This window comes from Eleutherodactylus coqui, chromosome 7 (assembly GCF_035609145.1).
Source record: "Eleutherodactylus coqui strain aEleCoq1 chromosome 7, aEleCoq1.hap1, whole genome shotgun sequence".
Lineage (NCBI taxonomy): Eukaryota > Metazoa > Chordata > Amphibia > Anura > Eleutherodactylidae > Eleutherodactylus > Eleutherodactylus coqui.
The window spans coordinates 37686714-37707894 of NC_089843.1; the positions used below are offsets into that span (position 1 = coordinate 37686714).

General features: G+C 45.8%; 1 protein-coding gene across 2 annotated transcripts in view; it reads right to left on the reverse strand.

The window, feature by feature from the left end:
* Positions 1–21181, reverse strand: part of PTPRA (protein tyrosine phosphatase receptor type A) — a 123444-nt gene that overhangs the window by 67373 nt on the left and 34890 nt on the right. For both annotated transcript variants that reach the window (XM_066572927.1, XM_066572926.1), the window contains exon 2: positions 3337–3413. In XM_066572927.1, coding sequence (XP_066429024.1) covers positions 3337–3339 — 3 coding nt within the window. In that variant the 5' untranslated portion in view covers positions 3340–3413. The remainder of the gene's footprint in view (positions 1–3336; positions 3414–21181) is intronic.

The following is a 21181-nucleotide window of genomic DNA, read 5'->3' on the forward strand; positions in this document are numbered from 1 at the left end:
CAACGGGTATCAGCCTGCAATGAACGCGCTCACCTCCGACCATGTAGCGCAGCTCTTCGCGCCACCTGGCAACCACTACCGAGTGCGGACCGCTGGTCAGGAGATGTGGTAATCGTCTGCCTGTCACCGGGATAAGATGGTGATGCTCAGTAGTGGTTGCGCGGGTGCAAAAATCAATTTAATGGACCCGCGTATGGCAATGTTTCCCTATGGGCAAAATCCGCTGCGGAATCCGCAATTCCATTTACCCAGTGGACAGGAGGTCTAAGGCTGCGGTCACTCAGGGCGGAAATCCCACGGAATGTCCCCAGCTGGACCGCACAGAAATGTAGCTTCAAAACCCAGCTTGTCCGCCGTATTCCGCTACGGCCGTCTCTACCCATGCGGCATGTCAGTTTCAGCGCGGCTTGGCCACAACGAACTGTCCGTAGCGTGTGAACAAGATTTTTGCTAATTTCGTCCACTTTGCTGGTCAGGCTCGGGTTCAAGATTGCCGGCGGAATTTCTGTGCGGAATGTCCAATTCCCCCCGGTGTGAGCCCAGCCTAAGACGGGGTAGAAGAGTGCCGGACGACTTCTCAGTGGCCACCATGTAGGACCTCACAGGTTCCCTCAAATTCATTAAAAACAATGGAAAATGGAAAAAGAGGGAAAAAACGTATTTCAGATAAAATTCTAACAAACACATAAACATCTTCCTCCCTGAAATCATCTAACATGGCCTCCAACTTCACCTCATACTAAACTTTCCAAATACCGAGGGGAAGAAATGCTGGAAATGTCATCAGACGGAGCGCGGCGCGGCCAAGAAGGCCTTCCATGACAAGCAGCGCTGACACGGCTCCGACACACCCCGGAGAGCGCACCCAAGGACGGAGCAGGGGAGGAATATCAATGAGCGCAGCAGCTCCACAACAAAGACAAACCGCTGAAGGGTGGCCCTCCATCCGCAGGATAACGGCGGTGTGTGCGAACATGAACACTCCAACCCCACAGCATAACAAGGACACGCCGCAGCTCTGCCCGCTTCCTCGTTCACAAACAGAATGCCAGAAGCAGTGAAGACTGACACTCTGCTCTTTAAGTGTGAGGAAAGTAAAAATATATTTTTATTCCGTTCAAGGCCCGGGCATTGAGACGAGCGTTTTTGGGGTTTTTAGCAGTTACCCACTTATGGAAGACTAAGATGGCAGAAGACGTTGGTTGCGTGACTTGTGCGGCGCAATCTGAAGTCAGCTTTTATTTTTAACATGCAATTAAATGCCCTCCCGTGGGCGCAGCTCTGAGATGAATGGGAAGATGAAGCTATAATGGGCAGAGACATGCGAAGGGAACTTAATTTAGGTTTTATGAACCTTTTTTTCAGACAAAAACAAAAAAAAAAAACACAACTACTTTTAATAGTATGCGAAAGCTGCTCCAAAGAGTTGTTCTATTACAGGAAAGCCACGTTACAGAACTGCGGAGCTTCACTCATACCGAAGACTGGAAAAAGGAGACAAATGGCACAAAAGCACAATGAACAGGACATTGTTAGATGGGCAAAAATGTCAAAAATCACTCTAAAAGCTCATTCACTTCTATGGGCGCTCTAAAAAATGGGACTGCCTTAGGCACTTCCCACACTACAGTCTTCCTCACAGGCTGAAACCAGTCTTGGGACGGATCACCGGACCGAACCGCAGGGCTTAAAGGGGTATTCCGGGCTTTTAATATTGATAACCGAATCCTCAGGACAGGTCATCAATGATCAGCAGAGATCTGTCACTTAGGATCCCCGCTGATCGTCTGATCCTCAGTCAGTGCAGCGGGACAGCAGTTGTAATCGATGGTCGGGGCCGGACGGTAAAACACGGCCTCACTCCCATGAAATCAATGTGAGCGATGCCTCCCTCTGACCGCAATGAGGGGTCAGAAGGGTAGTAGGAGGAACCTCTCAGATAGACCAAAGCCTTTGTATTCCGGCCCTGACCACCGATGACGACATCCTAGCCCTGCTGCACTGACAGCGGACCGGGAATCAGCTGATCGGCAGGAATCCAGAGCGGCGGGCCCCAAATATCCCTTTAATTACTATGCGGGACAGAGTGTTGTCCGATGAGTTGCATAAGAAAATCTTGCACGGAACTGTTAAATAGCCCTTGTGGAAGTAGCCTAAAGGCTCTGTTCACCTGTGTGCCAGAGGCGGTCACCTCCATACTGTCCCATTAGGAGCCTCCGGCCCAGATCCAGCACAAAACGCTGTACAAAGTAGCATGGCATGCCTGGTAAAGGACTGGAGTCCATGCCAACGGCCAGACTGACCCCATTATAAGTGAATGGGGTCCATCTGGTGCCGTTCGGGTCCAGTGCCTGCTGGTTTCTGTTGTTCAGCTCCTAGGGCGGAATGGAGCAATGGAAACTAATAGCACTGGTGTGAAGCCGGCCTTAAACCTTGTTGTTCCATCCAGGATTCCATGTGTGAAACCAAACCCTGTGATGAGAAGTGTAAAAAGACTCTGTGCACACATATCCAACCTTACATCTACTGGAAGCTTATATAAAAAAAAGAGTCATGATTTATACGAAGCTTCTGAGGGAACTGCCATGGGGTCAGCATACACCCAAGAACACACATTCCAGACACATGATGTAATCTATGTGAAAAAGCTAAACGTACGTCACTAGCAGAAATCCACCTGTGCAAGCTCCCGCGTGCTAATGTAGCAAACTGGTCCGCAGGGTAACATTACAAGCACCATATGTATCGTAGCATTAATGCAACTTGGGTCTGCAGGGTTTCATTCTTGCACTCTCTATAACCCCTCACACCCCATTTTATAATGTAGCATAACAGCAAAGGTATAATAAATATTAGCAGCATGGAAAACGCCATAACATTCAGAAATTGACATAAAATAGATAAATTATCCATAAATGGAAAAAAACTTGGGAAAAGGAGGCCAATATTATTGTGCATATACCTACAAGTGAAAAAAAAAATAAAAGTTTTCTGACACACTATGTTGAGGCAAAAAAAGAAAAGAGGATGTTGAATGTTTCAATGTTCGATATTTTTGTTCCCCAGAACAACTGGCGCTAGAGCTGTCTGGCTGTGGCTTACCTCCCTAAATACAGAGCCGCTTGGCCAAGCTCAGCGTTTGTGTATGGGGCGCACAAAATATCATTTGGCCGACAGCTCTTGAATCTCACCTAACATCCACCAATATTGAGACACTTCTGATTGTACAAAAACTTTGAAAAAAAACCACACCAAAACTCGACTGACCATGAATCGTCCCAAATGCCCAAAATTCTCATGTTCCGATCAAGAGGTTTCAAGTGGCCATGGACTTACCATATGAGAAGAATTGGGTCAGCCGTCAGTCCTCACGAGCCATAAAGAACCATCTGTAGGATGAACGTTCTTGGCACCTGCAGAGAGTAAGAATATGAGTCCTGTGCATCCTGAGAGCAAGATCAGAAGAAAGTCACAAAGGGGGAAAACAGTAAGACCCTTCTAACTAATATGGGTTACCATCCCACCTCTAGATCTGGAGACTGCTCTGCTAGGGAAGATGGTAGAGAACAAATCAGGACAAGTAGTTTGACCTTTGGGCCCACCCTGCCTTCCACTTTTGGCCTATGGAGACGAGGGGTACTGGGCAGGTCCATAATGCCCACTGGGTAGGAATAGAATGATGACCAGAGATGGAGCCTCTCCTTCACTGGGCCACAAGGCTAATGCACATTCTGATACAGGTTTCATGTTGTCCAGAGGGGCAAAAACATGGCCCTAAATTTTTGGAACTCCTCTCACCACATACTCACTGCACAGAATGCTAAAGGGTTCTGGAAATTTAAGAGTTAACTACCGCACACAAGCCTTGCCGTATGGGGGATGATGCGTGGGCTTTTGGGACAGGTCCACATTCGGTTTTCTTTTAAGAGAAAGCCAATAGCTCTCTTTTTGTCTCTGATTCAAAGAGAAAACAAAAAGGTCACATGACTCATTCTGGAATCCTGGCTTCCAGGAAAACTCAACACGCGGTAAGTCGCCAGCATCCAACCATTACGGGGAAGATGAAGAACAGGGCAAGGCCAAGACTTGCACAAAACTTACAAGACATTAAAATGTATTTTTCAAAAAATTTATATTTGTGTATACACACACATTATCCCGTTTCCCTAAAAATAAGACCTAACCTGATTTTTCGGGATTTTCAGGGAGGTTTAAAATTCAAGCCCTACCGTGAAAAGAAGCTCTATCTGCATTACATTAAAAAAAAGGAATACATTAACTATCAGGCTCAGTCCAGGTCCCTCCTGCTGCTCTCCAGAGCTCCAATGCACTTCTTGCAGTCCTTAGCCGCCCACAGATCATTTCCTTGTTACGGGATCCATAAATCCCACCTCCAGGAAGCGATGGCTGTGATTGGTTCACTGAGCGCTCATTGATTAGTTCTTCGACCGCAGCTCAGCCAATCACAGTCATTGTGTTGTGGAGGCGGGATTTATGAATTGGCCAATCAATGCCGCAGCTCAGCCAATTCTTAAATCCCGCCTCCACAACACGATGGCTGTGATCTGTTCTTTTACCGCTGCTCAGCCAATCAATACAGAGCTTGATGAACCAAATCACAGACATCGCATTGGTTCATCAAGTGCTGCATTGATTGGCTAAGCAGCTACAAACTAAACACTTAAACCCAAGTAGATCTGAGCTAGTCAGAACTGAGATCACACGACCAGCCATTGCTCAGCGAATCGAGGTGAAGCAGACCGGCGGCCTGCCTCCATTCACAGTAAACAGGCAGTCGTCCATAAGCGATACTGCCTGTTCACATGGCCGATACATCATGATGCATGCACAAGCTGAATGACGAATGAGAAGCGAATGCTGTCTTCTTAGTTGTTCAGTCAGGAGATGCAATTACACTGAATGATTTTTCGGCCCGTGTAAAAGAGTCCTTACTTTATGTCACTCATATCTAGGAAAGTGTACACCCCTATGTGTGGCAGATATCAGCCGCCCCTGCCACATCATCGCTACGGTAATATAAAAGTGGTAAATAACATGAAGTAGCGTTAAGCCCCATTTACACGCAGAGATGATTGTTCAAAATTTGTTCTAAAGATAGGATGATTGACAGTTTGAGTGATCGTTTTGCATAAGCTGCTACTGCCCATTAGTAGCTTATTAGCTTCATTTGCATGTAAAGGAGGCTCCCTTTGATGTATGCAGATAACAGCAGGTGGTCTGTTATCTGCATAGGCCCCTTTCTTCTGTTGCGGGACTGCAGCTGAAAAAGTTACGAGCGCTCCCGTGGAGAATCACAACACGCGGTCCCTACTATCAGCCGCCCGACTGAACGATGGATTTTAAACTTAAAGGGGTTGTCCCGCGCCGAAACGGGTTTTTTTTTTTTTCAACCCCCCCCCCCCCCCCCCCCCCGTTCGGCGCGAGACAACCCCGATGCAGGGAGGTAAAGAAAGCTTACCGGAGCGCTTACCTTAATCCCCGCGCTCCGGTGACTTCAATACTTACCGCTGAAGATGGCCGCCGGGATCCTCTGTCTCCGTGGACCGCAGGGCTTCTGTGCGGTCCATTGCCGATTCCAGCCTCCTGATTGGCTGGAATCGGCACGTGACGGGGCGGAGCTACACGGAGCCTACATTCTGCACGAGCGGCTCCATAGAAGACTGCAGAAGACCCGGACTGCGCAAGCGCGGCTAATTTGGCCATCGGAGGGCGAAAATTAGTCGGCACCATGGAGACGAGGACGCCAGCAACGGAGCAGGTAAGTATAAAACTTTTTATAACTTCTGTATGGCTCATAATTAATGCACAATGTATATTACAAAGTGCATTATTATGGCCATACAGAAGTGCTTAACCCCACTTGCTGCCGCGGGACAACCCCTTTAACATAAAATCATCGTTCGGCTGCAATGCAAACGATGGTAGCATTTACACGCAACGATTATCACTCAAAAGACATAGTTTGAGTGAATTTTGAGCAATCATCGACCTGTGTAAATGGGACTTTAGTGACATCATCAGGGAGTGGTAGGAGAGTCACTACGTAAATTAGACAGTGTAGCGAGTGTCCAGGCGTCCTATTGCTTGATTGTGGATGACAGAAGAGCGGCGGCGCTGGGGGTCTGTGTAATGTCAAAGGTGAAGCCTGGTTTTCCTGGCAAGAATTCCGCTGCTCTCCATTTACAACCCGCTGTCACATCCCAGCCGGCCCATCTGTGCCCAGTTATCCCTGCAGTTCAGGCCGTACCCGGGCGTGATGCCCTTTTTCTGGCACACAGGCACTGAACCTATCGCTGGCATCAAAATCCAGCAGCGTTATACGAGGAGCAGCTGAGATTAGTCACGCCGATGTAGGAAAAGGTTTCTGGAAAGTCTGAAGACTTCTTATGATGTGATGTGATGCTCACGGGGCCAAAGATTCATCTGGACTTCCTGTTACTCATCCCATTCAAGAATATGTAATATCTAGCCGAACCGACAGGGCTGATAACAGAGAGTGGAGGCCGTTTTACACGGAATGATTATTGTTCAGACTGTGGGAATCTCAACAATCTTTCAGTGTAAACGGCTGCACCATTCGAACGGCCAACGATACTTCATTCACTTATCGGTCATCATGGTATCACGCAGGCATAAAAATCAAATGACGATCGGCCCGTGTAAACAGGTGGTCATTGATCCGTGGACGGCGGCTTTTAAACTATAAATGGAGGACAGCCACAGCCAGTCCCCACGCACGGCGCCACAGCCAGGCCCCACGCACGGCGCCACAGCCAGGCCCCACGCACGGCGCCACAGCCAGGCCCCACGCACGGCGCCACAGCCAGGCCCCACGCACGGCGCCACAGCCAGGCCCCACGCACAGCGCCACAGCCAGGCCCCACGCACAGCGCCACAGCCAGGCCCCACGCACAGCGCCACAGCCAGGCCCCACGCACAGCGCCACAGCCAGGCCCCACGCACAGCGCCACAGCCAGGCCCCACGCACACCGCCACAGCCAGGCCCCACGCACACCGCCAATGAACAGAAGATCGTTACTGCGTGTGTATTTCACGCAATGTGTGTGACCGACTATAACGGAGCCAATGGCATATTGGTACAGCGTATAGTGTGCACAAAACCCACGTGCGTCGTACGCTGTCGCCACATGTGACGGAGTCCAGAGAGAGAAAACGAATACTGGACTAGTCCTTGAAAGACAGACAACTGCCTGTTCACACCCGATAATCAACAGGCAGCTTCTTGTTTGTAAAATTGGTTGGAAGGAAGCGACTAGTGAAGAACTCCTGACTTGTCACCCTGATGGTGGTCGCGTTTCCACGGGACAATCTGCGCTTCATCCAGTGAGGACGGTTGACTTGGGCAACGGCAGCGCAGTAGCGCACTCCATGGGGTACAGACTCAGTCACTTCATGAAACCTTTCACTGCATACTGAAAAGGTTCTGCACGTTCCTTACATACCTTTGCGCCATTTTTAAGAGTTCACATCCATTTTCACCATCAACAAGCAGACAAGTTGTACAACTTCACACGGCAGCCTAGTAGTTATCAAGTCCTCATTGCTGTGCCAGTCTCTTCATCAGGGCACTACCCGCACCCCATACAAAGTTAATTTTGTTGGCTGCCACGTGGGATAATGAATGGGTTAATGCGAGGATTAGCCACCGCAGTGTTAGCTTCCACATTATTGCTTAATTTCCCAATAAAGCACCTTTTGTATAGAGCCGGTCCAGATCCCTGGCAGGGGCGCCACTGCTGGAACGGCTCCACGCAGCGAGACAAGGGGGGGGTATAGATTTTACGTCTTCTGTTAATCAGTCATCTCAATGCAGAATTCAATTTAAGACAAAGGCTGAGAAACGCTTCTCATTCAGGATCCAAAAAGATCAATGAATTAACGATCGCGGGGGGAACTTATGCCAAAGGCGAGGTGGGGCAATCGCTCCAAGTACGAAGAGCACTTCCTTCGAAAATATACCTGTCCGCGAAAACTGGTTACCACAAACATTTGAGTTCACTCATCAGATGTACCAACCCGGGGGCGAGGAATGACCCTCCTAGTAGGAGCTCATTCACAAGTGATTTCCACAGATGCATTATCATCAGTCTGTTTTTCCCACACCGCAATGATATGCTCATGTGACTAAGGCCTTAAAGCAGTAGTGATGTCATCAGTTCCTTCTTAGCCAGTAGGCTATGCTGTAAGTGACGCACTCCGCACTGATAGGCTACCAGTCAGTGATGTCATCGACCTCTGGTTAATTCAGAGACTGCACTGTCACAGTGATGTCATTTTCCCCTTGTTAATACCTAGGATGCATTGCCTGTGATGTCACCCCCTACAATCTGTTTATTCACAGGTTTACCCGTCAGTGACGTCATCCTCCCCTTGTTAATACATAGACTGCACCGTCAGTGAGGTTACCCTCCCTTGTTAAAAGCCTATCTTGGGAATACCCCTTTATCACCCATCAATAGGATCCCCCCACCAATCCTAAGGATTGGGCTGCTGCTTCGCCCTCTCTTCGTCACTGCAAGCTCGAAGCAGCCCTCCTGCAGTGATGTCAAAATGAATGGACTGTGGCGGCGCATGTGCAGCCGCTGCTTCATTCATGTCTATGGGGCAGAGTACAAGCGCCAAGCTCTCCAGCAGTCCCCCTAAAAATAAATGGAGCGCAGCATCCTACATGCGTGACCACTGCTCCAATGAATCTCGGCCTCGATACGGGGAGTTCAGCGAGCCCGCAGTGGGGACAGGAGAACGGGACGACTGTTCTCAGGAGAAGTGGTGGTTTCAGCAGACCACCAAACTTATCACCAATTCTACAGATAAGTGAGAAAGCCTATTTTGGAATGCACCTATAATTCATATGGTAATATCATCCGTGACGTCACCACTCGCCCCCCCCCCCCCCACACACACACACACACCCCACGGTAGTTTAGGAGGCCGCGCACTCCGTGATGTCGCCGTCCCCTCTTTGTTTACTAGGCCGTGCACTCCGTGACATAATCCTTCCCTCGTTATTTGTGCACACTACGTGATGTCACAGTCCCCTCGTTATTTACTAGGTCGCATAGTCCATGAAGTCACCGCCCACTCGTTTACTAGGCCGCACAGTCCGTGACGTCACCGTTCCCTCGTTATTTACTAGGCCACACAGTCCATGAATTCACTGTTCCCTTGTTGTTTACTAGATCGCACAGTCCATGACGTCATCGTCCCATTATTTACTAGACCGCACACTCTGCGACGTCACCGTCCAGTTATTTACTAGGCAACACCGTCTGTGACATTACCGTTCCCTCGTTATTTACTAGGCTGCACAGTCCGTGACGTCCCCATTCTCTCGCTATTTACTAGGCCGCACAGTCCGTGACGTCACCGTTCCCTCGTTATTAACTAGGACGCACAGTCCGTGACGTCACCGTTCCCTCGTTATTAACTAGGACGCACAGTCCGTGACGTCACCGTCCCCTCATTGTTTACTAGGTCGCACAGTCCATGACGTCACTGTTCCCCCATTATTTACTGGGCCACATATCCGTGACGTCACGGTTCCCTCATTATTTACTAGGCCGCACAGTCCGTGACATCACCATCCCCTCGTTGTTTACTAGGTCGCACAGTCCGTGACGTCACTGTTCCCCCATTATTTACTGGGCCACATATCCGTGACGTCACGGTTCCCTCATTATTTACTAGGCCGCACAGTCCGTGACGTCACCGTCCCCTCATTATTAGGCTAAGCTCTCCATATTACACCTTTTTTTTTACCACGACTGCAGAGTACAAGAGGACAATCAGCAGTCAGTGACCAAAGGACAGTCCATCCATCAACAATTTATCAATCAGTATCCTGACGGGCAGGAAGATGACTGGCTACAATGGGCAACATCTCCACTTTCCCTACCCGCTACCGCCTTATAACGCAGAGAAGGTCTATTCCAATAACGTAGGTAACGTCAGCCGTAAAGCATCCCACAGCGGGCTGCCAGGAGGCGGTGAGCTGGAGGAGCCGTAGCCGTACACACCCGCAAATACTAGTGAGGACAGATGTATGGCTGCAGCTCTGGACAGCATCAAACACAATGAGATCCTCAGCAGGAAACAGCGATTCATAATGTAATAATGTCGCCATTCAAAACCGAACCGAGATCTGGCCGCAGCTGGATGAGCGCCACATCCGGCCGCCGCTATTCTGGGAGCAAGATAGAAGAAGAGACCATAAAAAAAGATCACTTGCTGGATAATGGGAGAGATATAGATATTTATTGCATAGCTGTAGACACACTGGGCCCCTTATCAGAACGGACTATTCTGGTTGCCCATAGCAACCAATCACAGCAGGCTTATTATAGAGTTGGGCAAAAGAAAACTTACCCCACATCACTCTTATGGAAGCTCCCAAAAAAATCTTTTCTGCCCATATCAACCAATCACAGTTCAGCTTTCATTTTACCTCAGCAGTAAAACAAAAGAAAGCTGCGCTGTGATTGGTTGCTATGGGCAACAATGGCCCGTGTTCCTTTAGACAGCTTTCATAAGAGTGCGGCGCCGGCGGCCCAACATGTACATAGAGATCCCCAATGTTACATTCATACAGGAGACAAACAAGAAGAAAAACTTACTGAAAAAAAACCCCAAAACACACAGATTTGATGTGGCACAATCCTGTAAAATAGCCAATTTGAGTCTGCAGACCCGCTCCATTAAATAATGGCAAACGGTCACAATGTCTCCTGTCTCTTCCCCCATTTTTCCTTTAATCCTGTCTATACCGAAGTCAGTGACAGACCGAGAGTGGCTCACCGACCGCTATGGCCGACAGAGGGATCAATTAGCCACATTGAAGGGGGAATACTAATTCATGTATGGAGGTCACACAGCTGTACTATGATCAGCGCTCCGGACTGCAGAGCTCACTGCCGACCGCGCCGCAACTAATTCACCTTTCATCTAACACCGCGCCTCCGGGAAATGAGGTGGCAGGTTCAAAGCGACGACCGAGGACAGAGATATTAGAGGAGGGGGGAAGTCACATCCTAAAATAGGGGTCACCAGTAAGATGTGCTCAGTGTGTATCATAATCATATATAACATATACAGTGGGGGAAAAAAGTATGTAGTCAGATCCAAATTCTACAAGTTCTCCCACTTAAGATGAGAGGTCTGTAATTGACATCATAGGTAGACCTCAACTGTGAGAGACAACATGAGAAAACACATCCAGAAAATCACATGGTCTGATTTTTAACGAATTTATTTGCAAATTATGGTGGAAAATACGTATTTGGTCAATAACAAAAGTTCATCTCAATACTTTGTTATACATCCTTTATGGGCAATGACAGAGGTCAAACGTTTTCTGTAAGTCCTCACAAGGTTGGCACACACTGTTGCCGGTATGTTGGCCCATTCCTCCATGCAGATCTCCTCACGGGCAACACGGACTTTCAACTCCCTCCAAAGGCTTTCTATAGGGTTGAGATCTGGAGACTGGCTAGGCCACTCCAGGACCTTGAAATGCTTTTTATGAAGCCACTCCTTCGTTGCCCTGGCAGTGTGCTTGGGATCATTGTCATGCTGAAAGACCCAGCCACGTTTCATCTTCAGTGCCCCTAGCTGATGGAAGGAGGTTTGCACTCAAAATCTCACGATACATGGCCCCATTCATTCTTTCATGTATACGGATGAGTCGTCCTGGTAACAGCCCCAAAGCATGATGTTGCCACCCCCATGCTTCACAGTAGGTATGGTGTTCTTTGGATGCAACACGCCGAGTTGTGTTTCTGCCAAACAGTTCTACTTTGGTTTCATCTGACCATATGACATTCTCCCAATACTCTTCTGGATCATCCAAATGCTCTCTAGCAAACTTCAATTGGCCCCGGACATGTACTGGCTTAAGCAGGGGGACACATCTGACACTGCAGGATCTGAGTCACTGGCGGCGTAGTGTGTTACTGATCATAGCCTTTGTTACGTTGGTCCCAGCTCTCTGCAGGTCATTCACTAGGTTCCCCCCGTGTGGTTCTGGGATTTTTGCTCACCGTTCTTGTGATCATTTTGACCCCACAGGGTGAGATCTTGCGTGGAGCCCCAGATCGATGGAGATTATCAGTGGTCTTGTATCTCTTCCATTCTCTAATTATTGCTCCCACAGTTGATTTCTTCCCACCAAGCTGCTTGCCTATTGCAGATTCAGTCTTCCCAGCCTGGTGCAGGGCTGCAATTCTGTTTCTGGTGTCCTTCGACAGCTCTTTGGTCTTCACCATTGTGGAGTTTGGGGTGTGACTGCTTGAGGTTGTGGACAGGTGTCTTTTATACAGATAAGTTCAGACAGGTGCCATTACTACAGGTAATGAGTGGAGGACAGAGAAGCCTCTTAAGCAAGATTTCTTGTTCTCACGGACCTGTAACTTCTTCTTTGTTTGTAGGCGACCAGATACTTATTTTCCACCATAATTTGCAAATCAATTAGTTAAAAATCAGACAATGTGATTTTTCTGGATGTGTTTTCTCATGTTGTCTCTCATAGTTGAGGTCTACCTATGATGTCAATTACAGACCTCTCATCTTTGTAAGTGGGAGAACTTGTACAATTGGTATCTGACTAAATACTTTTCCCCCACTGTAATAGCAGCAATACACAGCAGTATTATAGTAGTTATATTCTTGTACATAGGGGGCAGTATTATAGTAGTTATATTCTTGTATAGAAGGAGGCAGTATTATAGTAGTTATATTCTTGTACATAGGGGGCAGTATTATAGTAGTTATATTCTTGTACATAGGGGGCAGTATTACAGTAGTTATACTCTTGTACATAGGGGGCAGTATTACAGTAGTTATACTCTTGTACATAGGGGGCAGTATTACAGTAGTTATATTCTTGTACATAGGGGGCAGTATTATAGTAGTTATATTCTTGTACATAGGGGCAGTATTATAGTAGTTATATTCTTGTACATAGGAGGCAGTATTATAGTAGTTATATTCTTGTACATAGGAGGCAGTATTATAGTAGTTATATTCTTGAACATAGGGGCAGTATTATAGTAGTTATATTCTTGTACATAGGGGGCAGTATCATAGTAGTTATATTCTTGTACATAGGGGCAGTATTATAGTAGTTATATTCTTGTACATAGGAGGCAGTATTATAGTAGTTATATTCTTGTACATAGGAGGCAGTATTATAGTAGTTATATTCTTGAACATAGGGGCAGTATTATAGTAGTTATATTCTTGTACATAGGGGGCAGTATTATAGTAGTTATATTCTTGTACATGGGGGGCAGTATTATAGTAGTTATATTCTTGTACATAGGAGGCAGTATTATAGTAGTTATATTCTTGTACATAGGGGGCAGTATTATAGTTGTTATATTCTTGTACATAGGGGGCAGTATTATAGTAGTTATATTCTTGTACATAGGGGGCAGTATTATAGTAGTTATATTCTTGTACATAGGGGGCAGTATTATAGTAGTTATATTCTTGTACATAGGGGGCAGTATTATAGTAGTTATATTCTTGTACATAGGGGGCAGTATTATAGTAGTTATATTCTTGTACATAGGGGGCAGTATTATAGTAGTTATATTCTTGTACATAGGGGGCAGTATTATAGTAGTTATATTCTTGTACATAGGGGGCAGTATTATAGTAGTTATATTCTTGTACATAGGGGGCAGTATTATAGTAGTTATATTCTTGTACATAGGGGGCAGTATTCTAGTAGTTATATTCTTGTACATAGGGGGCAGTATTATAGCAGCTATATTCTTGTACATAGAGGGCAGTATTATAGTAGTTATATTCTTGTACATAGGGATAGTATTATAGTAGTTATATTCTTGTACATAGAGGGCAGTATTCTAGTAGTTATATTCTTGTACATAGGGATAGTATTATAGTACTTATATTCTTGTACACAGGAGGCAGTATTCTAGTAGTTATATTCTTGTACATAGGGGGCAGTATTCTAGTAGTTATATTCTTGTACATAGGGGGCAGTATAATAGTAGTTATATTCTTGTACATAGGGGGCAGTATTATAGTAGTTATATTCCTGTATATAGGAGGCAGTATTATAGTAGTTATATTCTTGTACATAGAGGGCAGTATTATAGTAGTTATATTCTTGTACATAGTGGGCAGTATTATAGTAGTTATATTCTTGTACATAGGGGGCAGTATTATAGTAGTTATATTCTTGTACATAGGGGGCAGTATTATAGTAGTTATATTCCTGTATATAGGAGGCAGTATTATAGTAGTTATATTCTTGTACATAGAGGGCAGTATTATAGTAGTTATATTCTTGTACATAGAATGCAGTATTGTAGTAGTTATATTCTTGTACATAGAGGGCAGTATTATAGTAGTTATATTCTTGTACATAGGGGGCAGTATTATAGTAGTTATATTCTTGTACATAGGGGGCAGTATTATAGTAGTTATATTCTTGTACATAGGGGGCAGTATTATAGTAGTTATATTCTTGTACATAGGGGGCAGTATTATAGTAGTTATATTCTTGTACATAGGGGGCAGTATTATAGTAGTTATATTCTTGTACATAGGGGGCAGTATTATAGTAGTTATATTCTTGTACATAGGAGCAGTATTATAGTAGTTATATTCTTGTACATAGGGGGCAGTATTATAGTAGTTATATTCTTGTACATAGGAGGCAGTATTATAGGAGTTATATTCTTGTACATAGGAGGCAGTATTATACTAGTTATATTCTTGTACATAGGAGGCAGTATTATCGTAGTTATATTCTTGTACATAGGAGCAGTATTATAGTAGTTATATTCTTGTACATAGGAGCAGTATTATAGTAGTTATATTCTTGTACATAGGGGGCAGTATTATAGTAGTTATATTCCTGTATATAGGAGGCAGTATTATAGTAGTTATATTCTTGTACATAGAGGGCAGTATTATAGTAGTTATATTCCTGTATATAGGAGGCAGTATTATAGTAGTTATATTCTTGTACATAGAGGGCAGTATTATAGTAGTTATATTCTTGTACATAGAATGCAGTATTATAGTAGTTATATTCTTGTACATAGAGGGCAGTATTATAGTAGTTATATTCTTGTACATAGGGGGCAGTATTATAGTAGTTATATTCTTGTACATAGGGGGCAGTATTATACTAGTTATATTCTTGTACATAGGGGGCAGTATTATAGTAGTTATATTCTTGTACATAGGAGCAGTATTATAGTAGTTATATTCTTGTACATAGGAGACAGTATTATAGTAGTTATATTCTTGTACATAGGAGCAGTATTATAGTAGTTATATTCTTGTACATAGGAGACAGTATTATAGTACTCATATTCTTGTACATAGGGGCAGTATTATAGTACTTCTTTTCTTAACAAGAGGTGCTTTCTGAAGCAGTTATCAGTCCCCGTCTCATACTCCTTTCAGGGCTGGGAGTAAAAATCTGATAATAATTTTATGAATATCTGCTACTGATTTGAACATCTTATATTGTTGCTGTACGTTATTACTTATGATAACTCTTTGCACCAAATCACTCTCAGCCGGCAGTAGCGACCTGCAGCCACAGAGAACAGAGGATAAATCTATTTTAAGATGAGATAAATGGTACACACAAGCGGCAGTGCCATACACGTTAACTGCCAGGAAACGTGCGGGCCGGCCGTTGGTTAACGAGCAGGAAGCCTCATTGCTCTGTCAATTTAACTGAAAACAAAAACATACAGAAATGTTAACCCCTGACCTTCTAAACTACGGAATGTTTTTTTTTCCCCCTGAGGAAGAGTAACAAGAAATAGGGGACAGATGGCAGGAATTCTGACTGCAGGATCAGACTACACAGGGTCTGTAGTCTGTTACCATGGAGACACACAGCAGCTGTATAAACACACACACACAATGGTTGGAGATTCCCTGTAGTCTTGATTAAAGGCCCATTTATACACAACGATTATCACACAAAAGATGTGTTTTGAACGATAATCGTTGAGCGCAAGGTGATTGCTCAAAAGTTTAGCAATCACCGTGCGCTCCGAACGGAGGATGCAGAAGACAAGCGGGGCCGCTTGTCATTTGCATCCAGCTGTTCTCTGCTCAGAGCGCTCAGCTGTTACACAGCTGAACGCTCCGAGCGGGGTATGAAGGACACAGCTGGACCACTGTGTTCTTCATACCCTGGCTGATCAAGGAGCACTCAGCTGGTATACAGCTGTGCGCTCCATGCGGAGTATTAAGAACACAGCTGGACCACGGTGTTCTTCATACCCCCCGGCTGTGTTCAGGGAGCGGTCTACAGCTGAAACAGTATCAGCTGTATCCTGCTGTGAATTCCTGATAACTGATCGCTGATCTTCAGCGATCAGCGACGTCTTAACAAAAACTGCACAATGTCAGAATAGTGAGACAACGATTAGCGCTCACAAGCAGCACATTTTGAGCGATAATCGTTGTGTCTAAATGGGCCTTACCAAAACGGCTTCATTCTTTTCTCTTGTGCAGTTCCAGCCTTGACAAATGGTGATACCAGCCTAGAACAGACTCCAGAGAGACCACATTGTTTATTATGACCTGCCATGGTGAAGTATCTTTAAGACACCACGATTTACCCATCAACGCAACTTGTCACATACGTAAAATAAAGAGCATGAAGTTCTGGAAATTCTGCATAATAGGAATAGAAATCAAATCTACGCTCCCCCCGGAATTTAGGCATTCCTATAAAGGGGCGAGTAAGATCCGCAGGAGTAAAGTTGTTACTACCCTAAGGAATAGAATAGAGCAATGGTAAGAATACCTCCAGTAAGCGGCGCCCCGTCTCATGCGGTGGGCACCCATGCGTGTAATTGGCAGCTTTCACTAAACACTCCGCAGACACAATTTAGATCTTTCCCCTAAAAATACAGATATAAATCGCCCCGCTCCGATTTTTCCCCTGAGGACCCAATTGCCTTCTATGGTGTTGACGAGATTAAGTCCACCAGTCACGTTCCGACCCCACATCATCGTCTCCGCGGATCACGGTTTTATCTCATTTGCCTTTCAAGCTCTTGAGGACACGGACAATTTTGATTTTTTTTTGTCATTTTTAGTCCTAGTGTTCCGAAAGGACACTCCATGTTTGTGCGGATTGCGTGAAGACGGCTTCCATTGAATCTGCACTGCACATGTCCGACGGCGAGCTGTGTGCAGCATCGGCAGAGAGGACCGCGACAAAGACGACTGTATGCTGCGGACGCCGCTACCGCCAGGGCAGTATTCCGCATGCGAAGTCCGACGCACCCATGTGCAAGCAGCGTAAAACACTGTATCAAAGCCTGCACATTCCTTGCGCATTTCCCTGCTTATGACTGCCTAAGGGTTTTTATTTGCATGGGTATAGCTGCGTATGTAACCGCATTTCCGTACGCGCGTGTAAAAACCCGCAGGCTGGGAAATAAGAATATACAGTAATTAATTAGCATCCTGCTAGGCAACAAGCGTTTCACGTGCCAGGCTAACGCAATGGGTTGTGCATGCCCTGCGAATGCACACGCATCCATAGAGTTTAACGTACGCGCGTATAATGCGGTAAAATGCAGCATGCCGCAAACTTTTTGTCGACATGCAATGTCCACGCGCTGGTGTCGATGGAAGAATGAATAAGGCGTGTATAAGGCGGTGAAAAACCGTCAGTGGACATTAGCCCTTAGGGCGCCCTAACACTGGCGGGAAAAAAAAAAAATTTAAAAAAAAATTTAAAAAAAATCACATGTTTTTTGCATGAGGTAAGAGTGAGTAAAAATGCTGAAGTAAGAAAAAAATGATTTCCCACGGTTTCCTTCACGTTTTCACTCATACGATGCTGCGAGAAAAAAAATGGCGGCATGTCCTATTTTTGCGTGATGTGCGTTTTTCTATCTCCCACGTTTCCCCATGAAGGCTCCTTTTTATCGCATTGCAAAGCATGAATTTGCGATATTTGTGCGATACGTTCTTCACATTAGAAAGTCCTATTGACGTTCGCGCTTAAAAAAAAAAAAAAAAATATAGCAAAATCGCGCAAGAAAAACAATAACGGCTGCGAAAAAAATAGACGGTTTTCTCGCGGCAAAATAACGATCGGCAGTATGCAGGAGCCCTCAGGCTGCCTTCACATCTGCACTGGAACCTGAAGATCACGCGGCCGATACAGCATAAAATACCCAAAACGGATCCTCGCCGCAGATGGTAACGTAGCCTCAAAATGTTCTAATTAGGGAACAAATGTAAAAAAAAAAAAAAAAAAAAAAACACATTATGATTTTCACTTTATGTTAAACAGCAGTATTTTTTAAGAACGGGGCTTTTTCCTTCTGAGCGTTCCATGGCTGAGATGGGAGACCATGGGCGTTTCCCCGACCACCTCACCAGCAGTTATGGAAAGGACCAAAACTGCAGCCTCAGGCCGTTTCCACAACTCTAATTTAGGTAAAATGGGCTGATAAAACCTTCCCGGATTCTTGTGCAGCAACAATTACTTCTCTAAGGCCGCCTGCACACGAGCAGAAATCCCGCCGCGGGATTTCCGCCACTGAAAGTTTGCATAGGAGTGCATTACAATACGCACTCCTATGCAGACGGCCGCGGTTTGGCCGCGCGAAATCTCGCGCGGCATGTCCTAATTTTCTGCGGGGCACGCACTCACCCGGCCGCCGGATGCGGTCTGCGGATGCGCCGGCTGCGCAGCAGCCGGCACATGAAAGAGCCGGGGCCGCCAGGCGCGGGCGAGTACGCGCTCGTCCCTGCAGGCGCTCGGGTCGGATCGGGCGGCGAGAATTCTTGCTGCCGGATCCGACCCGCTCGTCTGCAGGCGGCCTAAGGGTGCCTGCACACGAACGGAATTTCCAGCGCGTTATTTTAGGCACATTATCTGCCCCAGACCGCAGCCAATATACTCCTATGAGGATCCGCAATTGTCCCCAGACGGACGGATTTGTATCGCGTTTTTTCACGCGCGTGAAAAAATCTGCGACCTGTTCTAATTTGGGTCGGATTCTGCGCGTGAAGCCTCCAATACAAGTGAATGGGTGCGTTTTTTTCACGCAGTACATCCGCAGTGCAGCTGCGGATGGAGTCACTGGTTGCTATGACTACAGGAAGTAGGCATGGTAGGAGGCGTCCCAACACACAGCAGAGCTTCACAGGCAAATTTGTAGAGGGAGATAGGTAGTATTTCTTGCCAATGCAGGATGTAAGAATGCAAAATCTGTAGTAATGAATTCCTCTTGTGAATTTTTTTGCAGTGACTGAAATAAAGTCACGCTGGAGAAGCGCCTGAAAAAAGTTACATGGATCAACCATGCCCACAAAGACATCAATAATTTAACAGTGCTCGCACAAGCAAGAGGGACAAAACGGAGTCTGGGTGTTGGTTTTTAAGCTGTTTTCCAAGGAATGGGCAGTTCTCTAGGGGTTGGGTTTACAATAAGGGGTGTCTGCTGGTTTTTCTGCGAGTTTTTTTCCGCAACACATCCGCGTATAACCGCGTGTGATTTTTCACGCATCCGCACCTATCCGCAAGCACATTTAGCTACCATACGCGCGTGAAAATCCGCTAGCGGAATCCGGAACGCTCGTGTGCAGGCGGCCTAAGGCCAAGACTGATGTCTTTCCTGCTTAACGTTGTTTTAACACACCTGAATGCTCCAGACCAGCAAGCTGTCAAAAATCTCGCTTCCACATCCAGCAATAACACAGGCGATACCGCCTCATGAACACAGCCCAAGGGTACAGTCACACAATGGATTGGCTGTGGATTTTGTTGCAGATATTTGGGTGCATTCCACGGAAAATGCCACCTCTTCAAATTAGAATGCAATTCAACGAGTGAAATCTGATGCTGGGAGGTAGGAATTTGGCACAAGCAGCATGAGGTGATGACCCCTTCCTGTCAGCACCTTCATCTTATTTTCAACAACTACTAGAGGCTTCCTGTCCGCAGGGGGCGATATTTCTGCAGAACGATTTCATCACCTAATAGAATCTACACTATAACGAACTGCTGGTACAGGCCCACAACAGCCATGATCAGCGTGAGCGCTGATCATGGCCGGTAACACTTTAAATGCTGTCAATTCTGACAATTGCATTGAAATGCCCCAGACAGTATTCAGGGGTCCAAATGGTCCGCCCTGTGGTGAGATCAGGAGCAGTTCGGTTGCCATGGCAGCTTGGGGCCTTCTGAAGGCCCCAAGGATACAAAAGCCGAATGCCTATCAAGCCATGTCCAAAGAGGTCATGATAGACTGCCTGTCAGAATGTGGTATAATGCAATACTGTGATATTACATTATATTGTATGAGATGATAGTCCTCCATTGAGGGCTAAAGAAAAATGTAAAAATGAGTTTACAAAAAAAAAAAAAAACTTTCCCAAAAAACATCATATTTGTTATTCCTGTGTCCATAAGAGCCCAATCTATGTAACACATTTACCTTGCATTGTTAAAATTGTCAGGAAAAAAAAAACCAAATGTCAGAATTACACTTTTTGGTCACCCAATCTCCTAGACAAAAACTTCATAAACGGTGATCTAAAAAGTCATGTTGACTCCAAAATGGTACTAAAAGAAAGCGCAAGAAGTCCAGCAAAAAGCCAAACGTCACTCAGCTACGTCGACGGAAAAGAAAACAAAAAAAAGTTATGGTCAGAAGATGGCAGCAGAAAAAAAAAAATTGTTCAGGAAAAAAAAAAAAAAAAAATTATTTAAAGGGGTTGTCCCGCGAAAGCAAGTGGGGGTATACACTTCTGTATGGCCATATTAATGCACTTTGTAATATACATCGTGCATTAATTATGAGTCATACAGAAGATATACACTTACCCCCTCCGATGCTGGCGTCCCCGTCTCCAAGGCTCCGACCGAAGCCTTCTTCTGCCTGGATTAGATGCGCTTGCGCAGTCTGCCCTCTTCTGTCCCGCTCCGGCATGCGCAGAAGACCTGTGCGGCGCGAGCACGCCGGAGCGGCCCCTTTAGTGGGACAGAAGAAGCAGACTGCGCAAGCGCATCTAATCCAGGCAAAAGGCGGCTTCGGTCGGAGCCTTTAATGCACGATGTATATTACAAAGTGCATTAATATGGCCATACAGAAGTGTATAACCCCACTTG